The sequence below is a fragment of the Hyaena hyaena genome, unplaced genomic scaffold, assembly GCF_003009895.1.
Source record: "Hyaena hyaena isolate Hyena2069 unplaced genomic scaffold, ASM300989v1 scaffold_1, whole genome shotgun sequence".
Taxonomy (NCBI): Eukaryota; Metazoa; Chordata; class Mammalia; order Carnivora; family Hyaenidae; genus Hyaena; species Hyaena hyaena.
The window spans coordinates 4,895,549-4,918,209 of NW_024080633.1; the positions used below are offsets into that span (position 1 = coordinate 4,895,549).

The following is a 22,661-nucleotide window of genomic DNA, read 5'->3' on the forward strand; positions in this document are numbered from 1 at the left end:
TGTGGAGACAGGGGGACCCTCTTGTACCTTTGGTCAGAATGCAAACGTGTGCAGCCACTTTTCGTCTGGAGAGGAGCCAGGAGGTTCCTCACAAAAAAGCCAGCACTGTCACATGATCTAGCAATCCCACTTCTGGGTGTGGGTAAATATTTTTTTTAAAAAAATTGAAGACAGGAGCACAAAGAGATGTCTGCCCTCGCACATTCATGGCAGCTTTTTTTTTTTTTTTAAATGTTTTATTTATTTCTAGGAGAGAGAGAGAGAGAGAGAGACAGCATGAGCAGGGGAGGGTCAGAGAGAGAGGGAGTCACAGACTGAAACAGGCACCAGGCTCTGAGCTGGCAGTCAGCACAGAGCCCGACGCGGGGCTCGAACCCACGAACCGCGAGATCATGACCTAAGCGAAAGTGGACGCCCAACCAACTAAGCCACCCAGGCCGCCCCTCATGGCAGCTTTATTCCTAATAGCCAAGACATGGAAGCAACCCAAATATCCATCGATAGATAGATGGATGAAGAAAATGTCGTGTGTGCATACAATTGATATTATTCATCCTCTACAAGGAAGGAAGGCCGGCCATCTGCAGCCACGCGGACGGACCTGGATGACATTATGCTAAGAGGAGTAAGCCATTCATACAGGGCGACTACTGCACAGTCCAGTCCTGGGAGGCGTCTATGGGAGGCAAATGTCTAGGGGCGCCTGGGGGGCTCAGTCAGTTAAGCATCCGACTTCGGCTCAGGTCATGACCTTGAGGTTCGTGAGTTTGAGCCCCGCGTCGGGCTCTGTGCTGACCGCTCAGAGCCTGGAGCCTCCTTCAGGTTCTGGGTCTCCCTCTCTCTGCCCCTCCCCCACTTGTGCACACATGCGCGCATGCTCTCTCTCTCAAAAATAAATAAACATTAAAAAACATCTTTTAAAAAGGAGGCAAACTTCTAGAGGCAAAGAATAGAATGATGGTTTGATGGTTGCCAGGAGCTGGGAGGAGGAAGCGGGGAGATGTTCGATGGCTACAGAGTTTCTGCTCGATGGTTACAGGGTTTCTGTCATACGGGATGAGTAAATTCTAGAGCTCTGCTACACAACGTTGTGTCTGCAGTTGACTATACCGTACTGCACATCTAAAAACGTGTTAAGAGGGCAGACATCGCGTTAAGTGTTCTTACACGCACACACACAATGTAACCCAAAAAGAAAGAAAATGACAAAGCGACACAAGGAAACGCTAGGGGACCATGGTAATGTGGGTACACACATACGTCCACACTTAGCAAATTGTGTCCAGTAATTAAGTGCAGCTTTTTGTATAACAATTATGCCTCCATAAAGCTGAGGAGCAGAATAGCAGAGGGTCCCGCGCCCCTCCCCACCCCCCAAATCTGCCAGGCGGGACCTAACCCCGACAAGGTCTGGAAGCGATTCTGGGTGGTACTTCCTCTCACAGAAGCCTGCCCGCCAGCTGCTGGGACTGGGCTTGTCCCCAGGGGACTTCTCTGAACAATGTCGGGAAAGGAAACCAAACTCAAAGGGTCTCAGGGGCTTTCTGATCATTTTTGGCTCTGGGGGTGGACGGGTAGGTTGGCGCGCTCCCTGGGGCCGGGTGAGGGGCTTTACTGGTGGCCGGGGTAAGAGGCTGAGGGTTGGAAGGCGCACTGTCCCCCAGTGGTTATTAGAACGAGAGGCTGTTAGTGATGGAAGCTGTGTTGTATCAAGCTCTTCTGCCCATTACCTTGAATTCTTTTTTTTTTAATTTTTTTTAATGTTTTATTTATTTCTAGGAGAGAGAGAGAGAGACAGCATGAGCAGGGGAGGGTCAGAGAGAGAGGGAGTCACAGACTGAAACAGGCTCCAGGCTCTGAGCTGGCAGTCAGCACAGAGCCCGACGCGGGGCTCGAACCCACGAACGCGAGATCATGACCTAAGCGAAAGTCGGACGCTTAACCGACTAAGCCACCCAGGCGCCCCCATTACCTTGAATTCTTTAAATGACCTTCTGAGGTAGGGTTTTTTTTTCTTTGAACAGCTTTATTGAGATATAAGTCAGATACCATACAATTGACCCTTCTAAAATGTACAGCTTAATGGCTTTTGGTGTATTCACAGAACTTTTCTACTATCTTCACAGTTTTAGAACTTTTTTTAATCACTCCAAAGAGAAACCCTAGACCTTCCAGGGCCGCACGCCCTCAGTCCTGGGCAACCACTAATCCGCTTTCTGTCTCTACAGATTCGCCTATTGTAGACGTCCCGAAGGATGGTGTGTTGGGGAAGCTGGAGACTCAGAGAGGGTGACTGACCAGCTTAAGGCCACACAGCTCAGGAAGTGGCAGCCTTGGGACTTGAACCCAGATCTCCCTGTTCTTCAAGGCCACTTTCCCACTGCACCATGGGGGTTTTCTTCTTCTTTCCCATCACAGTATTAAGAGTGGTCAGCTCTGATGGTGGATCCAGGATGCCTGTGTTAGCCTGTCGTATTTAATCCTTGCCAACTCTCCGGGAGGCAAGTATAGTTATTACACCCATTTTGCAGAGAGGGAAACAGAATCACCGAGGGCCTAATGGTTCAGTGCACTGTGGCTGCTAGTAAATGGAAGAAGGTTATGGGTGGAAAAAAAAAAAAACCAAAAAACAAAACCATGTGCGTACTGAGGCCTGGTGAGGAGCACAGGATAAAAAGTTGAGACAATACTGATGAAAAGACCATTTTCTTTCGGGTTATGCCCCCTCCACCCCTCCACCCCCCACCCCCCACCTTCTTCTTTCTTTTTATATGAAAAGGAAAAGAAAGTTCCCTCCACCCTTTGAGGTCACTTCCTGACCCATTTGAGAATCTGTGTGGAGTGGTTACACACTCACTTCTCCCTGCCTGAATGCCTCCTGTTAATGCTTCGGGTGGGCGGTGGGCCTGTGTGTCCACGGGCACTGGCGCCAGACCCGGGTTCTGGCTTCAAATCCTGCCTCACTGCGCCCCTGCCCCACTGAACACGTGTGAGTCCTACCTGGGACAGACACCTTTCTTTTTTCTTTTTTTTTTTTTTTACTGGGTGGAGTCTCCGCCTACCTGCTGTGCTTTGGAAAAGAAATGTCATTTTGTATTTGAGTCCTCCCAGAAGGAGGCAGGGCTGGGAGGGGCCCATGTGTCAATTATTTTGAACAAACAAGCTGAGGTTTAGGAAAAAGAGATGAGGAGCTCCAAAGATTCCCATTCGTTGCACTGGATTCCCTTAACATTTTTTTAAATGGTTGTTTTTGAGAGAGAGACGTAGAGATGGAGTGCAAGCAGGGGAGGGGCAGAGAGAGATAGAAGGAGACACAGAATCCGAAGCAGGCTCCAGGCTTGGAGCTGTCAGCACAGAGCCCGACGCGGGGCTCCAAGTCTCGAAGTGTGAAAACATAACCTGAGTTGAAGTCGGACGCTTAACAGACTAAGCCACCCAGGCGCCCCTGCACTGGATTTCTTTAACTGTCTACTTGAAGGTAAACAATGAGGCAAAGAAGAAAAGCAATTAAAAATATGAAAAAGCAACCTGCCATCTACTATGACCATCATCTCATACACAACGGGTATTTGAACCCCAAAGATACTGTAGGCACACAATCAGGTTAAAAGAGAGTTCTTCGAACTGAAGCATGTACTACATGTTCCTTTGCTTGACCCAGGGGACTAGAGAAAACTCCGGCCAGGATTAGCATCTGTTTGGACAGACCTCAGGAGCCAGGGCTCCAGCAATAGTCTCCGCAACTTCTGCTTGCGCACAGTCTCATTGTATCAGCAGGGGCCTCACCATGCCTCCCTATACGTGCAGATTTTGTAATAATAAATTGCACATATATGTGGTTGTACTGACAGCTCATGCGCATTATATAACAGGTACCAAAATACAAGTGTTAGAAAGATTGATGGAGATACATATAAGGTGAAGTACTTAAAAAAAAAAAAAGGCAAAGAAATTTAACCTACAGTTAGCCATTATTTTTTGGAAATTGTCCCCATGATTCCGACATAACAAGTCCTCCAAAGATCTCTTTAGAAAACAGTGCAGTAAGTTGTCGGTGAACGGTAACCTGTACATTCCTGAGAAGGGGCAGAGAAGGAAATGAATCTATGGATTTCTGAAGTTGGGGAATGTGACCCGTGACTTCACGTGCGCCATTTTCAGTTGGAGCCATATAAGTTCACAACATGCCGTAACCCAAGCAGTTTAGGAGTAAAACTGATGTGCTCTGACAGCACTGTAGGTGACCCTAAAGCTGGCCCCATCACCAAAAAGACATTTGCGTCAGAAAGGCACATGAAAAGTTTGAGTAACACAGCTTTATGAAACACAAGAATGGAAAAGGGTCATATTTCTTTAAAAAAAAAAAAGTTACCTCATACGGTTTGTAACTGGAAATAGGCTTGTACAGCTAAATTAATCAACTAAATACCGTAATTAGGCCTTTGACTATGTCATCCACATGCTTAGTTTACAAAGTGAGCCATAAAAAAAAAAAAAAATCTCCGCGGCACCTGGGTGGCTCAGTCGGTTGAGCGTGGGACTCCGGCTCAGGTCGTGATCTCACATTCGTGGGTTTGAGCGTCGGGCTCTGTTCCGGCCAGTTCTGTGTCTCCCTCCCTCTCTCTCTCCCCGCCCCTCCCCTGCTCACGCTCTGTCTCTCTCTCAAAAATAAACAACAAAAAATCTCATTGGGAAATTGGGAGATCAATTCTCTGTTCTACCTTCCTTACAACAAACTGTTTTGATTCCATCCCATCTGACAGATGGGGAGACTGAGGCCGAGTGTGTGTGTTTTTTTTAAGTGGTTTGCCCAAGGGGGTAAGAGGTGGTCTGACACCAGCGCAGCCTCGGTGACGATTCCAGATTCCGGCCGGGAACAGCCCACTCCACCTGGAGTCTATTAAACGCACGGAGAACACCTGAATGCAGCAGGCGCTCTATAAATGCTACGCCGCCGCGGAGCCCCGTGCGCGGCGCGCCGGGCCGGGCGGGGCGGGGCCGCCTGCGGGCCGCGGGGGGCGGGCCCGGGAGTCACGTGGCGCGCGGCCGCGGCCGAAGCAGAAGTAGCAGCGGCCGCGTTGGAGGGCGCGCGCCGCAAGGAGTGCCCGGACCCGGGACCCGCGGCGGGGGCTCGGCCAGGTGAGGGGCCGGGCGGGGCGGGCCTGGGGGGGACCCGCGCCCGGGGGTCGGGGCGGGGGGGACCTGCGCCGGGGCGGGCAGGGGCCGGGCGTGCCGTCGGGCGGGGCGGGGGAGGCCCCCAGCGCGCGGGGCCCGGGGCCCGGGCGGTGAAGGCGGGGGGTCGGGGCCTGGCCGCCGGCCACTTCCTCCCCGGGAACGGCGCCACCTCGCCGGTCGGTGCCCGGGGACGGCCCCGGCTTTGAATGGGAACCCGGAGGAAGCGGCGCGGCTTGCGGTCGGAGGGTCGCGCCGGCGTTGGCGTTCAAGGCTCCCGTGGCCGCGGGGACCCGCGTGGGGTCGTGCCGCGCTCCCCGGCCGCGGCTGTGGCCGGGGCCCGCTGACTCCGGGCGGCCGGGCGGGCCCCCGGCACTTCCCCGAACTGCACAGGTGGCTGTGGGTGCGCAAGGCGCAGCCCTCACCCAGAAGCTAGGGGAGTTTTGGGGGGGATTCATGATTGGCTGTCCCGCCCCACAATTGCATGTGTGCATAATTATATGTGCTCGTCTGTACGTTTTCCTGATTCTGTTTTGGAATCCCGAGGAGGTCATCACAGCCATAGCGGAAGAATTCAAGGGGCAACTGTGTCTCATTGAGACGGGGGTGGGGGTGGGGGTGGGGGGTTGGCTCCTGGATTCTGGCGGAGAACGGGGAGGGGCTCTCCCAGCACCCAGATCTTAAACTACACTGAAAGAGTATGGTGGGTTGGGGAGGGGTGGCGTGGCGCAAGGAAACAGGTGGCCTTGTTAATCAACTTAATTTGAATTGCAATTCCAGCTGTGTGACCCCTGCGCAAGTTAAAGAACCTCTCTGAACCTCAGTTCCTTACCCTGGATACTGGGGCTGCCCAAACCTGCATCCCAGGGCTATTGAAAATTGAAGCCTGTCTATGGAAAGGGTGCCCCGGCTAGTTGTGGGCCCTGCCAGGGGCTTGGTCATTATCATTAGCTATGGTTCTGCAGAGAGGGCTTTACTAATTTTGGAGCCCATGTCAGGCCGGCCCGAGCAGTTAGCCTATTACAGAGGTGTGTACCAGCGCGGGGACAGTATTCACTGAGGGTTAATTGATGCTGAACTTGCCTAGTGCTGCTGCTGCCTCCTCCCCAACCCTTCCCCCCACCCCACCTCCATATTCCCCTCCTAACGCCTCCCTCCCCCCAGCACTTGACACTTCTCTGGAAGAGGTAAAGCGGAGACTCCATGCATGGCCCTTTTGCTGGGTGGAGTTGGTGGAAAATGGCCAGTAAGAAAATTTGAAAACCCTTCAACACCAAAAACACAAGAAAAAGCTCATCCGTATGTTACCACTTAAATTAATAAAAAGTCAGGGGACCCCCCCCCCCACTTCCCCTGAAAGTAACAACTTTCCCTAGATTTATAAGGAGACAGCCTTTTAAAAAACCTAATTCTATGATGCTTCCTGGTTTGCAACTCTATTTTTTCATCTAGTTCATGAATCTTTCTGGATCCAGTTGCTTATCAAGTTTCTCCATGCTTTCTGATAGTTACTGAGTATTCCTTGGTGTGCATGTCTCATGATTTCTTTATGGGGCTGCCTTCCCAGTTGTAGTCTTTTTTTTTTTTTTTTTCTATTACAAATGATGCTTCTGGGAACATCTTTGTGTTTCCTTCTGCACGTAGGTGTTTGCTGATCAAAGCATATGCATGTTTTGTGTTTTAATGGATACTCACAGGTTGCCGCCTCAAAAAAAGAGAGTTGAGCTCATTCACACTTCCGTGCAACAGGGGACCCTGCCTGTTCCCCCAGTGAAAATGAGTTGCTGTCGGCTGGGTGTGAGATGGTGGGCGTGAGACGCAGCAACCCCTCCTTCCTTTGAGCTATAGGAGAGGGACCGCTTGACGGTACAGAGCTCAACAGAACTGCTCTGTGGGATTTTCTACGAAATCCTTTATGGGCCCAACATTTCTTCTGTCCTAAGGGCAGAGAAGAAAACTTGCCTGCTTCCCAGTCCTGGGTCCTTGTCTCCTGGAAGTTTATTTCAAGCAGAAGGACATGGAAAGTAGAAATGGCAAAACCTCTTATTAAATGTCAGACCCCATAAGTCCTTTTGCAGAGTTACCCGGGGAGGATGAGAAACAGGAACAAAAAAGGATTTCAAGGCTATTTCTTTTTTTTTTTTTTTTCTTTAAAGCAGAAGCAAAATGGGAATTGCCCGTGCTGGCTGGTGCCTTCCCTTGGGGAGAAGGCCTGGGAGACCCCCTTGCCTGAGCTGCTGAAGCCTTAAACTCTGGAAACCAGAGTCGGGAGCTGGCTGCGCTTCGTTGGTCGGCTTCAAAGATCTCATGGCCACGAGGGCCTCTTCCCAGTTCTTGGTCAGAGGCAGCAGGAAAGACCTGATAGTTTATAGCTGAGCCAGTTCACCGGGCTTCTAAGCTGGAAGTGACCGGAATCTGGGGAAGGGTTAAGTCCAAGCCCTTCCCAGGGCCGGAGTCAGAAAGAACGGAGGGCCCTGGCGCCTCCTGGCCGGCGGGTGTAATTGGAGGTGGAGGTGTGTGTTTCCTATTTATACCCTGCCGCATGCTGGCCTAAGACCTGGGAGGGAACTCCAGAGGCCGGGGGCTGGAGGTGGTCAGCATGGTGCAGAGCCTGCCACTTCCCAGCTGTGTGACCTTGAACCAGTCCTTTAACTTGAGAGGGACAGGTCCTGCCAAATTAGTTACTTTCTGGCCAGATTCTGCCACAGGGTTCTGCGTTCCATAAGGCAGGAGCTAACAGAGTGGGGGCGTGGGATTCAGACCAGGGTTCTGACCTTGGTGCTGCCACGTTTCTGTGTGACCTTGATCATGGAATTTCCCCTGTCAGGACTTGGGTTTTCACCTCTGGCATTTCTCCTTGAGATGAATGAGATAAACCAGGTATAGCAGGTGCTGGGACCTGGGGCAAAAGCCAGTACACAGCTGGTTGACCAGGATGAGCCTGCCCACAGGCACCTCATCTCCTTCGCTGCCACGCCCCGCCCCCCCCCCCCCCCCCCCCCCCCCCCCCCCCCCGCCCTCGCGGCTCACAGGGTGATGGGGCAGGAGGCTCATTTCAGGCAGAGTTTGTGGCCCACCCTACTTACTAGTCTTTGTGCTGGGCCTTTGCTTAAGGCTGTTGCTCTGATGAGAACACTATTCCCTTGTGCTTTACCTCTTAAAAAGATTGCATCCAGATATCTTCTTCTCCCAGAAGCTTTCTCTGACCTAAGTAGGGGTTGAGCTGACAGGTCTGCTTCTAAGTGAGCAGAGGGCAGGTGTAATTCCTGAGTTTATCTCCAGCTGCCAGATACCCGCAGAGGTGCCTTTGGCTATGGGCATGAGCTGGAGGGAAGAAGGGGGCAGAGGGCAAAGCCTGGGCCTCGCCCCACTCCCTTCCCGTCATTTGCATACCAGTCCCCGGCTTAGTTCCTGGCTTACAGGTGACACTCTGCATGTTGAACAGCTGACAAGGGGGTGACTACTGTCTGAGGCCCTGCTGAGTGCTGGGCGCTGTACCTACGTCGGAGCTTCCAATCCTTCTAGTGCCCCTGGTATTCTCTCCATTTTACAGATGAGGGAACCGAGGCCCTGATTTTGAGCAGCTTGGCAGCCATGGGCTCCTGATGCTGTGGGACCTGGCGGTGGGGAGGAGATAATAGAGATGCTTGGAACAGTTGATGGTGGTAGTAGCAGTAGTGAAATCTGGGGAGCACGGACATGCGTCATCGTTTTAAGGGCTCCAAGATCTATATCTGGTTTAATCCTTCCAAGAACTTGGGAGGTTCCCCGTTATCTCTACAAGCGCGGAAATAAGGCCTGGGGGTGGGGGAGGGTCTGCAGCGAGAGAGCCTTCCATCTGACCCCCCTCTGCAGAGTGAGGGGTCAGCGCGTGACTGCAGCTGGCTGCTCAGAGGGACTAACGTGATTTCATGTTGTTCAAAACAGAGCCTCTAACTACTGGTCTGGACTGGGCTGTGCTGGACTGTAGGGGGCTGGGGCAGAAGCGGGAGACCAGGTGGGGGTTTAGAATAATCCAGGTGTGAGGTCCTGGGAGGAGCCAGTGACCGGGGAAGATGCATTGCATTTGCTGATGGACATGGGTGTGAATGCGACCAGACCCAGTTGGCTCCAGGATTTGAGGCCCAGCGCCTCTCTGTGCATGTGCATCGGTGCTGTCCGAGAGCACCTACTGTGTGCTGAGCGCAGTGCCAGGTGCCATCGCAGTTTAGGCTTCCTCACTGTCCCAACAACCCCATTTTAGAAGGGATGCGCCCGAGACTTGCAGGGGTCATGCAGCCTGCCCAGAGCCCCACAGTCGGCAGGAAGCCACACCAGGACTTGAACTTGAACTTGCTGGGCCCTGATGTTTTCTGTCCTTGTGGCTCCGTTTCTATGCAGAAGTCTCCACAGATGCATTCTGAAGTGGTTTAGTTAATATTTATTTTCTTTCCCTCTTCCCAAGCTCACTTAGGAAGTAAGGGGATGGTGAGGGAAATCTAGGCAGAAGAGAAAAGGATGCTGGGGGTGAGGAGTGGGGCCGGCCTGGACTGCTTTGGCTATTCAAATATTCTCTGGCATGGAAGTGTGTGGGGAGGGCCAGGGTCACTGCCAGGCTGGAGTGATTTGGTTATTCAAAGCCAGGATGACAGTTGAGTCATTGAGATCGGGGGGGCTCCTCCCACATCTCCACTTATATTTAAACCTCTGTGTGTCCTTTCTGGGCTGTCTGAGTGGCCAACGATTCCCAGCCTCGAGAATCTCCTAAAACAACTCCTGATGGGCATGAGACAGGATTTTGGTTGTTAGTTAACGAATTCTTCCTCAGTTCACAAAACCCAACTCACTCCTTTATTCCGCCTTTCCAGCATCCTGTTCCCTCACTCCTCCCACCCCCTACTCCACTGACAATGACCGCCATGGTCAACGTGGACACCCTTCCCGAATATGAGAAGAGTCAGATCAAGAGAACCCTGGAGCTGGGCACGGTGATGACCGTGTTCAGCTTCCGCAAGTCCACCCCCGAGCGGAGGACCGTCCAGGTGATCATGGAGACGCGGCAGGTGGCCTGGAGCAAGACGGCGGACAAGATCGAGGGCTTCTGTGAGTACCCGGATGCCTGGCCCCGCACCTCTCCCCGCTGCCTTCCCTTGTCCCCGTACTTGTTATTGGTTTAATGTCTTAATCTTCTGGAAACGGAAGCATGGCCATTGTTTTGGGGTCTCTATTGGGGTTTAGAGTGGGTGGGGGAAGTTCAGCCAGAAAAGCATGGGGGAAGGAACAGAGGCCTGAGTGGCCAACTTGGAAATGACATTCAGGTGGCTCACCTGGGCTGACCGCATTGGGGACCATCTGGTTTCTGTTGCCAGTTAAGCGCTCTGCCCTCTTAAGGGCTAAGTGACGGAGCTGCAGGAATTCCTGGCTTGGTAGCCAGATAGGCCTGTTTGGTTTTACCACGAACCGCAGAACGAGAGTCCTTTACCTTTTGCTGCAGGGGGACAGAGCACATCAGGGTATCCTGTAGCTTTTGAATGAAGCTCTAGTCCTGGGAGGTCTTTCCCCACCCGTGTCAGATTGGGCAATTGGCTCAGTTCCTAAAGCTTCTACGGCTGTTTTTAACAAACGGAGTAAGGAGACTTAAGCAATTTTCAGTTGCAGAGACTTGCTTTAATTGGCATTTGTTGTTTGGACTCTTTTTTTTTTTTAATGTCAATGTAATTGAAAAATTAAACTTGGAAAAATCAAACAATTCATGAAAAAATGTCTCTCTTCCCCAGCCCCCTGGGGTGGTCAAGCTCATTACCAAGTTCTTTTGTCTTTTAGAGTACTTTATGCTTGTGCAAATGTACGGGTCATGTTTTGTTCCACAAATGGGTCCCTACTACTTAAATTTCTGCACTTTGATTTCTTTTTATATATTTTTTAATTAAAAAAATGTTTTTGTATTTTAAAGTTTATTTTTGAGAGAGACAGCATGAGCTGGGGAGGGGCAGAGAGAGAGAAAGACAGAATCTGAAGCAGGCTCCAGGCTCCGAGCTGTCTACACAGAGCCCGATGCAGGGCTCAAACCCATAAACTGCAAGATCATGACCTGAGCCGAAGTCAGACACTTAACCAACTGAGCCACCCTAGCGCCCCCAGATTTCTTTTTTTAATTTAGTGACCATTCGGAGGTGGGTTCTGATCCTTACCTGATGCTTTCACGACCACATAGCATCTGGCTGCGTGAAATAGTCCGACACCCCCCCCCCCAGCCCCCAAAATGGACATTTGGGTGATTTCTGGTTTTTTGCTATTAGCCACTGCAACTGTACTTTTTCTTTTTTCTTTTTTTTTTTTTTGTAAAAACTCTATTGAGATAGAACTCACATACCATACAATTTACCCATTTAAAATGAACAGTTCAGTAGCTTTTAGGATATTCACACATCTGTGCAAGCACCCATGTTTCGAACCTTTGCAGTCACCTCATAAAGAACTGATTACCCTCACCCTCTTCCCCTGCTCTAAGCTACTGTGAATCTACTTCCTGTCTCCATTGATTTCCCTGTTGGGGGCATTTCCTGTCAATGGAATTCGAGAACACGAGTCTTTCTGTGTCTGGCTTCGTTCACTTAGCATGATGACCCCTGAGGTTCACACGTGTTGTAGCACGTGTCTGCGCTTCACTCCTTTGTGCGGTTGAATAATAATCCCTTGTGTGGATTTTCCACAATTTGATGGTTCACCCATTGGTGGACATTTGGGCTGTTCCCACCTCTTGACTGCAGTGAATCGTGCTAGGAGCATTCACATACAAGTCCTTGTGAGGGTGTGTGTTTTCAATTCTCTTGTGTGTAGGAGCATAATTGTTGTGTCCTATGGTGACTCTGGGTTTTTGTTTTTTTATATATATATATATATGTATATATATATATAGTTTATTGTCAAGTTGGTTTCCATATAACACCCAGTGCTCATCCCCATAAGTGCCCTCCTCCACCCCCATCAGCCCTCAGTTTGTTATGTGGTGACTCTGTTTAATCATCTTAGGAGCCGCCAGACTGTCTTCAGGGTGACTGCAGCATGTTACGTTCCCTCCAGCAGTGCGTGGGGACTGTCTTTGCATTCTTTTATTCTCGCCGGGTATATCTGAAGGACGGCTTCCTGTAAGTGTGATTTCTGAGTTAAAGGGGAGTTTGGCAGCTCCCCACAAAAGCCCACGAGGTCCCGTCCTACCCAAGCCTTGATCCGTACTGCAGTGGGCTCTCACCTTGGCTGTTCACAGATGGGATCCGTGAGCTTGGCATAGCTCTTCATTTCATTTCTCTTACCGTGAGTTCGATTCAACAGCTTCCTGAAAGGTTCCTCCTGGCTCTGCAGCCAAGCACGTCTGCGGTGGCACGGAGCCTGAAGCCCTGTTTTGAAAACACCCATGTGTTTAAGCAGCCGACTTTCCTCCCTGTTTTGCTTGCATTTGGCCACCCTCCATCTCTTAAGTGGCCCAGAAACCTGTTGCAGCTGGGGTGGGGGTGGGGGCCTGGGGAGTGTGCAACAGGCACTGATGGTAAATGCAGGGGTGCCATACCGAGAGCAGACACTGGGTCCCAGGTCTGGCTAATCATCAGAAATCCATGGAGGGGGGTTAATAATTTTATTAATGTTTATTACTTATTTTTGAGAGAGAGAGAGAGAGAGAGAGAGACAGAGTCCAGTGGGGGGGTAGGCAGAGAGAGACGGAGACACCGAATCCGAAGCAGGCTCCAGCCTCCGAGCTGTCCGCACAGAACCCAACACAGGGCTCAAACCCATGAACCGTGAGACTGTGATCTGAGCCAAAGTCGGATGCTCAGCTGACTGAGCATGGGGGACCTTTAAAAGTACAGGCTACTGGAACATTCTTGTGAAGCTCATTCTAAGGTCCACGAGACCAGATTTTGACTCCTGAAATCCACGTTTATAGGACATGTCTATAGATTCTCCTTCTTTTAACTAAATACCATTCTGCCCTCTCCCTGGAGAGGATGAGGAAGACTGTCATTCACTAGATAGGTAGGGACTCAGTATTTTATTTATTTATTTTTATTTATTTCTAGGAGATAGAGACAGCGTGAGCAGGGGAGGGTCAGAGAGAGGGAGATACAGACTCTGAAATAGGCTCCAGGCTCTGAGCTGGCTGTCAGCACAGAGCCCGACGCGGGGCTCGAACTCACGAACCGTGAGATCATGACCTAAGTGAAAGTCGGACGCTTAACCGACTAAGCCACCCAGGAGCCCCAGGGACTCAGTATTTTAATAAGCTCCCCACAGGTGCCTGGGTGGCTCAGTCCATTGAGCATCCAACTCTTGGTCTTGGCTCAGGTCATTATCGCACAGTTTGTGGGATCGAGCCCTACACTGGGCTCCATGCTGTGTGGAGCCTGCTTGGGCTTCTCTCTCTCCCTCTCTCGCTGCCTCTCCCCTGCTCCTGCTTTCTTCCTCTCTCTCTCAGAATAAACATTAAAAGAACCCCACCAGGTGGTCCTGGTAACTAGCCAGGTTGCTGTATGCTGCTCCAGAGACCACCAACCATCCTTCCTCCTAAGCCTCCTTCCTTCCATACTGGAATGTCCGCTCTGCCAGACACTGTCCTAGGTACTGAAGACATGGCCATAACTAGATTCAAATCCTCATGGAGCGGACGTGGCTTCATTAGGTACAAGCAGGTTGGGCTTAGACTTCTAGCACCATTTGAGGAGCTTTGCTGTGTGACCACGGGCAATTTACATCTGCTTTCCGAGATTTAATTCTCTTGCCTCTACAAAGGGAATAATACTGGTGTCTATAACCTTGCAGGACTGTGGTTGGGAATGAACACATGAGTTAATACATCAGAGGGGTCAACGTGGTACACAACGTGGGGTTAGCACACAGCCAGTGGGAACTGCTGCTGTATTTTTGTGATTGCTGTTGCTGACGAGTGGCGTCCAGCTTGTCAGGGTGGCAGAGTCTTGCTTGGGTGCTTGGACTTTGTCTGGAGGGCAGCAGGGATCCACTGATGGCTTTTCAGAAGAGGGATGAGGTGATCACATTTGCGTTTTGGAGCCTGCTCTGGCCGTCCTGTGTGAGATGCATGTGTTCGTGGTAAAGTGACAGAAAAAGCCAGTTCTGGGGTAAAGAGCTTAGGAATGGTGCTCCCTGACCACGCAGAGAGCAAGTCTTCAGGCCCTCGATGGGGGACTCTCGGGGCTGTGTCTGCAGCCTACTGGTGGAAGGGTGACCTCCTGAGGGGGATGTCTAAGCAGCAGCATTCCTTCTGGGCTCCTGGGTAGCATCAGCCTACAGGTTAATGTGAGGTCTGCTGACCAGCGTGCGGGAGCTTGGGTGTGTGGTTTGGGAGTACTTGGCGAGTGGTGTGTGACTTCGGGACAGGTACCACACAGTCCCCCGCCCCCTGTGCAGGCCTGGGTGACAGTAGGCACACATGGGTCCCACTGTCTAAAGCAGGGCACTCCTCCCCTGGCCCACTGGGAGCATCTGGCAATCCCTGGGTGAGACTTTTTGGTCATCATAACTGGGAGTGGAGTGTGCTCCTGGCATCTAGTAGATCGAGGCCAGGGATGCTGCTAAATAAAAGTCTTCCAGTGCACAGGTTAGCCGGTACCACAGATCAGAATCCCATACAAAGTGTCAGTGGTGCTGAGGTAGGGAAAGCCTGGTCTCCTGTCACATGTTGGTTTGCTTAGAGCCATAAAATGTCATTGGACTTAATAGGGTTTCTCTTTGGCCCGTGTCATGATGGGGCAGTTTCATGTGTTGAGCGCGTATCTGCTGTCCTGTCGGCTGCTGGGGGAGAGGAGGGAGGATGGAGCCCCCACCCTGGAGGGGAGCAGACTTGGCAGCCGGCCACTGCGGGACTGTGTCCTCAGTACCACAGTGAGGGTCTGGGCTTGGTACCCTGTGAGGAAGGAGGGTTCTTACCCACCTGGGTGCGGGGGACATGGAATAAGTGGAGGAACGTCTTGGGTGGTGACTTAGAGGAGGGCCTTGCCAGGTGGCCCGCAGCATGGCTGTCTTGAAGTGGGATCAGCAGGTGCCATTGAATGTGAGCAACTAGGTTTGTGGGTCAGAGATTTGGGCCGGGCTCAGCTGGGTGATTCTATTCTTTGTGACCTGGACTGAGGTCATTTGGTGATACTCAACTGGTGTGTCACTTGGTCTAGAAGTTTCCAGAATCTTCAGTCCCACGTCTGGCGCGTTGGTGGTGATGGCTGGAAGATGAGGCTCAGTTGGGATAAAAGAATGCCTACTGAGTGCCTACTGCTGCCCATCCCAGAGCGGGACTTGCATGGTGCCTGGCATCCCCCCCAGGGTGTGTTCCAAGAGTCCCAGGCAGAAGCTGCTTAGCATCAGGAGTCCCAGAGCATCACTGGCACCAGCTCGGGTCACCAAGGCCAACTCTGGTTTAAGGAATGGGACTTCCCTCTTGAAGGAGGCGGGGCATGCGTGTCCAGGGTGGGGAGGAGCTGGCAGTGGCTGTCCACCTCAGAGCCAGGACACTGTGAGTGCACCTGGGCTCCGGATCCAGACCTGTAGCTCCAGTCCCCCCTCTGCCACCTAGTAAGTAAGTGATCTGAGGCACTCTGTGCCTCAGTTCAACTATCTGTCAAAGTGAGATGATAGTTCCTATCTAATGTGAATTAGATGAATTTTAGGATAGGCAAGAATTAAGTGGACTTTATTTAATGTACTTTTGAACATATATTTTGGTGTTTATTTTTGAGAGAGAGAAAGTGTGAGTGGGCAAGGTGCAGAGAGAGAGGGAGAGAGAGAGAAGATCCAAAGTGGGCTCTGTGCTCGAACTCACGAACCATGAAATCATGACCTGGCCCAAAGTTGGATGCTTAACCGACTGAGCCACCTAGGTGCCTCTGCGTTTTTTTAATATGTGGGGAAATACTGCATAATTGAAATGTAACACAATAAAAGAAAAAAGGCCTTGGCTTCTTTGTTTTTTAATAAGTTTTTTTCTTAATTTTTAATGTTTATTTTTGAGAGAGAGAAAGACGGAGCACGAGTCTGGGAGGGGCAGAAAGTGAGGGAGACAGAGGCTCCAGGCTCTGAGCTGTTAGCACGGCCCAGTGCAGTGCAGGGCTCGAACCCATGAACTGTGAGTTCAGGACCTGAGCCAAAGTCAGACGCTTCACAGACCGAGCCACCCAGGCCCCTGCCCCGGCACTGGCTTCTGATGAAGACTGTGGATTCTAAGCCATTCACCTCTTGGCTGTCAGTCTCCCTTTTACTTTCCAAGGGTGATGGTAAGAGGGTGACTGGGCTTCCTCCCAGCGCCGGCCCCCTCGAGAGCCCGGAATACAGAGAGGGAGCCTGAGGGACAGCTGGGGAAGGGCTGTGTGTGGTTTCTCTTCCCTTCCAGGGCACCGGCTGAGTCTCCAGGTCGAAAGGAGCCCACTGGGGGCCTTTCTGAGTTCAACCTTTAGGGCCCTGCTCCATCTTCTGCATCTGGGGGGCCTGGACTGTGTCTCCAGAGTGGGCGCGGCGCCACCTGCTTGTGGAGCCTGGATAGGGTTGGAGTGGCCGTGAGCTGCCTTGGAGGGTGTGGGTCGCGGCTGTCTAGACCGAATAGGCTCCTGTCCTGAAGTTTGCACTTTCGCATGTCCTCTCTATCTGCTTATTTTTGGCAAGTTGTGGCTGCCCGCGAATGAGGGAGTCTCAAAACTAGGAGCTGTTGTGTTTTCCTGGTTTGGGTCCTTGGCCTGCCCACCTGGTGCCGACAAAGACGTGCCGATGATGAGGGCCGCCTCTAACGAGCTGTGTGTACTGGTGCCTGTGTAAGCACATCACATACAACAGCTCATTAATTCCGCGCAGTGACCCCTAGAAGCTCTGTTGATGAGGGCACGGAGTCCCGGGAGACTAGGTGAAGTGCCCAAGGCCGCAGAGCCATGAATGGGCAGAGCTGTAATTTGTATTCATGCTGTCTGCCTTCAGGGCCTCAGCGCTTCCTGCTGTGTTCCTCTCTCTTCCTGAGTGATTTCTGATGTTTCAGTTCTGTGTGTGATGGAGAAGCACGTCTGGGGACCCAAGAGCAGCAGCTCCACTCAGGTTTTCTTTTTTACAGCGGGAGGGAAACACATCCATTCCATATGTGTGCAGAGGACACGCTTGGCTGGGGGCCAGGAGGGAAGCGGACTCTCGAAGCGCCCTGGTTAGCGGGGAGGCAGGCATGCCAGGGGACCATGCAGTGTGGACAGGTGCTGACGGAGCCCGGGGACGGAGCCAGGGCCATCGAAATGGGGTGGTTCTGAAATCCATCCTGCGGCTTCAAAGCCATTAACAAAAAACGAATATTTTTGAAAGCTGTGACCGGAATGTTTTCGAAACCATGGAGAAGTAGATGTTTTTGCACCGGCGTCCTCCGCCTGCAAAGAAATGCTTTGTGTGAAAGTGGACTCCACACTCATTCAGTCCAGCATCCCGTCAGACAGAAGATTCGGCCGAAGTCCCCCGGGTCTGTAAACTTACTTATTTGTTCGTTTAGATGAGGCTATGGTTCACAATGGCACAGACTCCAGAGCCTGAGTGCCTGGATCTCCTCCCGGACCTGCCACTTGGTTGGGGTGTGACCTTGGGCCACTTGTCCCCTCTTTGTGCCTCCGTTTCCCCAGCTGTAAAAAGACTAATGAAAGGACCTCTTGAACCAGACTTTTGGAAGCATTAACTGAAGTAATACAGGTGCAGCGCCCTCAACAGTGCTGAGCACGGCGGGGGCAGGTGCTCAAGGCCTGGCTGCTCTCATCATTCATGTCTTGGTCCTTGCCATCGGCCTCATCAAACATAAAGGGCCACGGTATTGGAGAAAGGATGAGCTATATATTAGAACTTGCATTTACACAGTGATTTTTCCTTCCCGGTCCCCTTCTGGCCTATGTATTCTCCATGACCGAGACCGCTGGTACGGAAAACAGAACTGACCTTTTTATTCTTGACCTTGATTCAGACCTGCATGGCGGCTGGATGGTTGAGGAATTGGTTTCTGTGGTTGTTCAAGGGTTGTTGTCTGTCCTAGATGATGATTACTTGATGTTCTTAGAATTTGTTCCTTTGTTGATTTTAGCAACCACTCAAAGGACTGAGTGTGTGTTTGGTGTTAGACTTGTCACCGGGGACAAAGTGTTGAATGGGACCACAGAGATCCCTAAAGGAACTTCTAGTTTCATAGGTCAGAAAAAGCCAAACTAATCACGCAACCATTTGGGACTGTGCTGGATGCTAGGAAGGAAAGAAACCGGGCATGGTGGCAGAGTAACCAGGAAAGAACACTGTTTTAGTAGAGTAGATCTCGGGGAAGCCTCTCTGTGGAGGTGACATTTGAGCTGAGACTTGATGGGTGAGCAGAAGGGAGCCATGGGAAGCTCTGTGGGGAGAGCAGTCCAGGCAGAGGACAGCACAGCAAAGCCTCTGTTCGTCAGGGGCGAAGTGCTGTGACAAAAGATTGCTTCATATAAGTTTCTCACCCAAGTACCCCTAAGACTAGTGAGGCCACCTCAGGATCCTCTGTGTCTAGCCAGCATGCAGGGGAAGAGGGAGAGTGGAGGATGCCTTAAGAGGTTTTCATGGCCTAGGCCTGCAAAGTGGAAGGTTCCCAACTTCCACTGACCAGAGCTTGGCATGTGACCAGCTGCAAAGGATGCTGGGAAATGTGGCCAACCTGTGTGCCATTAAGAATGAGAAATGAGTTTGGTGGGCATCTTCCAGGCTCCTCACGGCCCCTCATTTTGGAGGGAGCAGAGGTGGTTGTAGGAACCCAGCTGATGGCTAGAGAATAGAATGACTGTAGGGACTTGCTGGGTTGGTGGGGGGGAGAGGAGTTCTTGGAGGAATCCAAGAAAATGAACAACTTTGCTCAGTAAGTGGGCCTCCTGGGAAGAGGAGGTGGTGACACTGAGGACTCTCCCTTCCTGTCTGTGACAAAAGTCACAGGCAGTGGCTTCTCTCCATGGACAGGGCCTCCTCTCCGCTCTTAAGTTGCCTCACAGCCATGGCTAGGTCCTCCCCAGCAGAGCCGTCCTTTATCCTCACTCCCTGGGCGGTCTCCTCAGTGAAGCCTGTGGTTTCCCGGCCTCCCAGGAGTGGATTCCTGAGGGAGGCCTGTGATTGGCTGGGTCGTCTTTAGCCGGTGTATGACGATTGGCTGTTTTGAGGCCAACGTCCCCTCTTTGGTTTGGTAGATGGCCTCTCCTGGTGGGGGGCATAGTCTGGACGCTTCAAGACTTAAGGGAAGGGTGGGTCCCTGTAATGAGTTGAATTGTGACCTCCCCCCAACTTCCTACACCAATGCCCTGGACCCCTGTACCTCAGAACGTGAGTGTATTTGGAAATCGGGGCTTTGTAGATGTATTAGTTAAGATGAGGTCATGCTGGCATCCGGTGGGGCCCTAGTCTAATGACTGTGTCCTGGAGGAGACACACAAGGAGAGAAGGTTCCAGGATGAGAGGCAGAGAGGTGGGAATGGAGCATTGACAAGCCGAGGACCACGAAAGTGGCTGGCAGTGCCAGAAGATGGGGGAGAGGCACGGAAGAGTTCGCCTCTCCCCAGCCCCCAGGTACCAGCCCAGCCCCGTGGTCTGCGGTTTCCAGGCTCCACAGCTATGAGGCGATGCATCTCTGTTGAGGCCACCCAGGCTGTGGCCCTGTGTTACAGCAGCCCTAGCAAATGGATACACTCCCCTTTAAAAGGGGCCTGAGCGGCAGTGGGGTGAGCACGGCCACTGAGGTGTCCATCTGGCTGCAGATATTCTGGGCACGTTGGAGTTGGCTGTAAAGGAGTTTAGGAGCCCTTGCTTTCTTTCAAGCCTTCTCTTAATTCCTAGCTACTTGGTGTTGGCCGTGAGGACTGGTCAGCTGTGTGTGCTATGGCACCCGCCTGCTTAGGTTTGAATCCTGAGTCTGTGTGACCTTGGGCAAGAGACTTACCTTTCTGTGCTTCTGTTGCCTCATCTGTAAAGTGGGAAGGAAGGTAGTGCCTGCCTTACAGGGTGGTTAGGGGGATCAGATGTGAGCCTATAGGCAAACCACTTAGGCACCTGGGAAGGTTTGCTCTTGTTATTACTGCTCATGCTTCTCTACTGCTTCTTGGAAGTACATCCCCTGAGTTCTCTCCTTCAAGCAACCAAGCCTCCCCTTTGAAGGACCCTACGCATGTCAAGTTAGTTGTGATGGGTCCACTTTGGTGCTCTCCAGGCTGTGGGGTGTGGACATGGGTCTTTTTCATGTGGCTTTTGGGAAACTTGGTGTCCCAGCTCAGAGCTTGATCTGGGGCTGTTGGGAAGGACGGGAGAGGCAGCTGGGGCATGGATATATCCCACTGGGAAAAGCCAGGGAGCCGGGTGCAAGGAGCATCTGTCCCTCGCATCTCTGTGAGCCCTGGATGGATGTGTACCCCACCTTGTGTCTTCAGAGGCTCCCGAGTAGTCAGTGCAAATCCGATCTCTCGTGGTGTCTAGGGAGGGAGCTGTTAAAAGCCATCCCTTGGTGAATCCTTTTAGGAAGAAACTCCTCACCGCCGCGTGCTACCCAGTGGATCTTAGAGATAAGCTTGCATTTTCACACAGCAGGGTAGCGGAGTGACGGGTCTCTTTCTGTCTTGGAAGAGACGGAAGTGCTGTGCAGTTCACAGTTGAAGCTGGAAGTCCTGGTGGTGGCTTTTCCTGTCCTCTGGCAATGTCTGGCTTGGAGCCAGGCCCTCTGTGGCCCTTCACCCCAGAATGTGGGCTCCCGGAGGCAGGGAGGGACCAGTCCGTTCGGTTTCCAGCGAGGAATCCCCAGACCTAGCCTGCACCTGGCCTACAGTGCGTGACTCACAGATACATGACCGGTGGACACATCGGGGAAAGGACGTAGATGCCCCCCCTTCAGCCTGTGCCCCCCATTTTCTCCCCAAAGATGGCAGTATCTGGGGTGAAGATAGGGCATCTCTATGACGACTTCCATTTGAAGCACACACACAGCAGTTCACATCCTGGCTCTGTGCTTCCTGGTGGCGTGGCCCTGAGCAACCCATGCCCCCTTGTGCCTCAGGCTTCTCGTGTGAGAGCTGGGCTGATGGCAGAGTTTCCCGGCGGGATCCGCACGACGATTAAATGTGTAAACCTATGTAAGCGCCTGGTATGTGCTTGGCCGGGGTGCCTCGTGCTCGTGCTGCCCTGATGGCTCGTCAGCGCCTGTGTTCGTGTGTTCCGGAAAGTGTTCCAGGGGCTGTGGCGTGGCCCCTACGCGGCGGCCACCGCCTCCCGCTGTAACTGCCTGCAGGCGGCCTTTTAGGGTTAAGGTCCCAGCAGCCCGGGCCCTTGCCTTTCTCCTGGAGGCTGGGGTGGCCTCTGACCTTGGAGAAGAGGAGTGTCAACAGGGCAGAGGGTGTTTTGGAAACCACATTGGTGACGATGCCACTTCAGCACCGCCGGGAGAATTGCACCTGAGCCTGGTGCACTGGCCCCAAGGCGGGAGTGGGCTTGGGGGCGGGGCACGGTGTCTGGTGCGCGAAGGGTTCTGTTTCGAGGAGGAAGAACATGGGCACTTTTGTAATTTGCAGAAAGGAGACTGGCAAAGTTAGTGCCCGCACAGCGTGAGAGAGACAGGAAGAGAAGACCTTGCAGGGCACATGGTGGAGGTGGTAGGAGGGGTGATGCCAGCCTCTGCCGCTGCGGGCCTGGGGCCTGGCTGGAGGAGGGCCTGTGTCCCCAGGGAGCTAAGAAGGACCCAACCAGGTCAGCCAAGCATGAGTGGCCGGTTTCCTGTTGAAGACTGCTCTGAGTTGATGGCCTCCAACCTGTGTTTGCCCTGATTAATTCTGACTTCATTTTCTTTGAAGAAGCAACATATATTCATTAGCAGAAACATGTTTTCTAAAGTCTGTTTATTTGGGGAAGGAGAAAGAGAATCCCAAGCAGGCTCCACACTGCCAGCGCAGAGCCCAGTGTGGGGCTCGAACCCACAACAGTGAGATCATGACCTGAGCTGAAACCAAGCGTTGGATGCTTAACTGAGTGAGCCACGTAGGTGCCCAGCAGCAACATTTATAACAATAACTGGGTGAGGGTAACACCCAGAGGCATGTGTGTTAAAACTTGGTCTACAGCCTTTTGCTTTTGTTTGTTTTCTTAAGACCTCCATAATTTTTTTTTTTTTTAAGACCTCCATAATTTTTATAAAACGCAACCCTTCCCCAGTATTCTGTCACCACGCCTTTTCCATTTAGTGCTACATTGGGACCACTTCTCCTTATAAGCTGTTCTCTTAAGGCCTAACTGCTGGGTTCGAATCTTGGCCGTGTCACTTACAATGTTGGCGACCATGGACAAGTTAGCCTCTCGATGTACCCATCTATAAAGTGGGATCACAGTCGTACCTTCCTTAGGGGATCCTCATGGGGATTAGGTGAGCACGCTGTGTGCTTTTGGGATGGTGCATGTTGTGCACAACTGTCCAGAGCACTCCATAGGACTTAGCTGCTGTTATTTCTGCTGTGGTGGTG

The 22,661-nt window shown here is 52.0% G+C and overlaps 1 protein-coding gene across 1 annotated transcript in view; it reads left to right on the top strand.

Moving 5' to 3' along the window:
* The first annotated feature begins 5,052 nt into the window (after nt 1–5,052).
* The window catches only part of PLCG2 (phospholipase C gamma 2), a 153,098-nt gene continuing 135,489 nt past the window's right edge, over nt 5,053–22,661 (top strand). The window contains exons 1-2 of the mRNA XM_039226446.1: nt 5,053–5,139; nt 10,020–10,254. Coding sequence (XP_039082377.1) covers nt 10,062–10,254 — 193 coding nt within the window. The 5' untranslated portion in view covers nt 5,053–5,139; nt 10,020–10,061. The remainder of the gene's footprint in view (nt 5,140–10,019; nt 10,255–22,661) is intronic.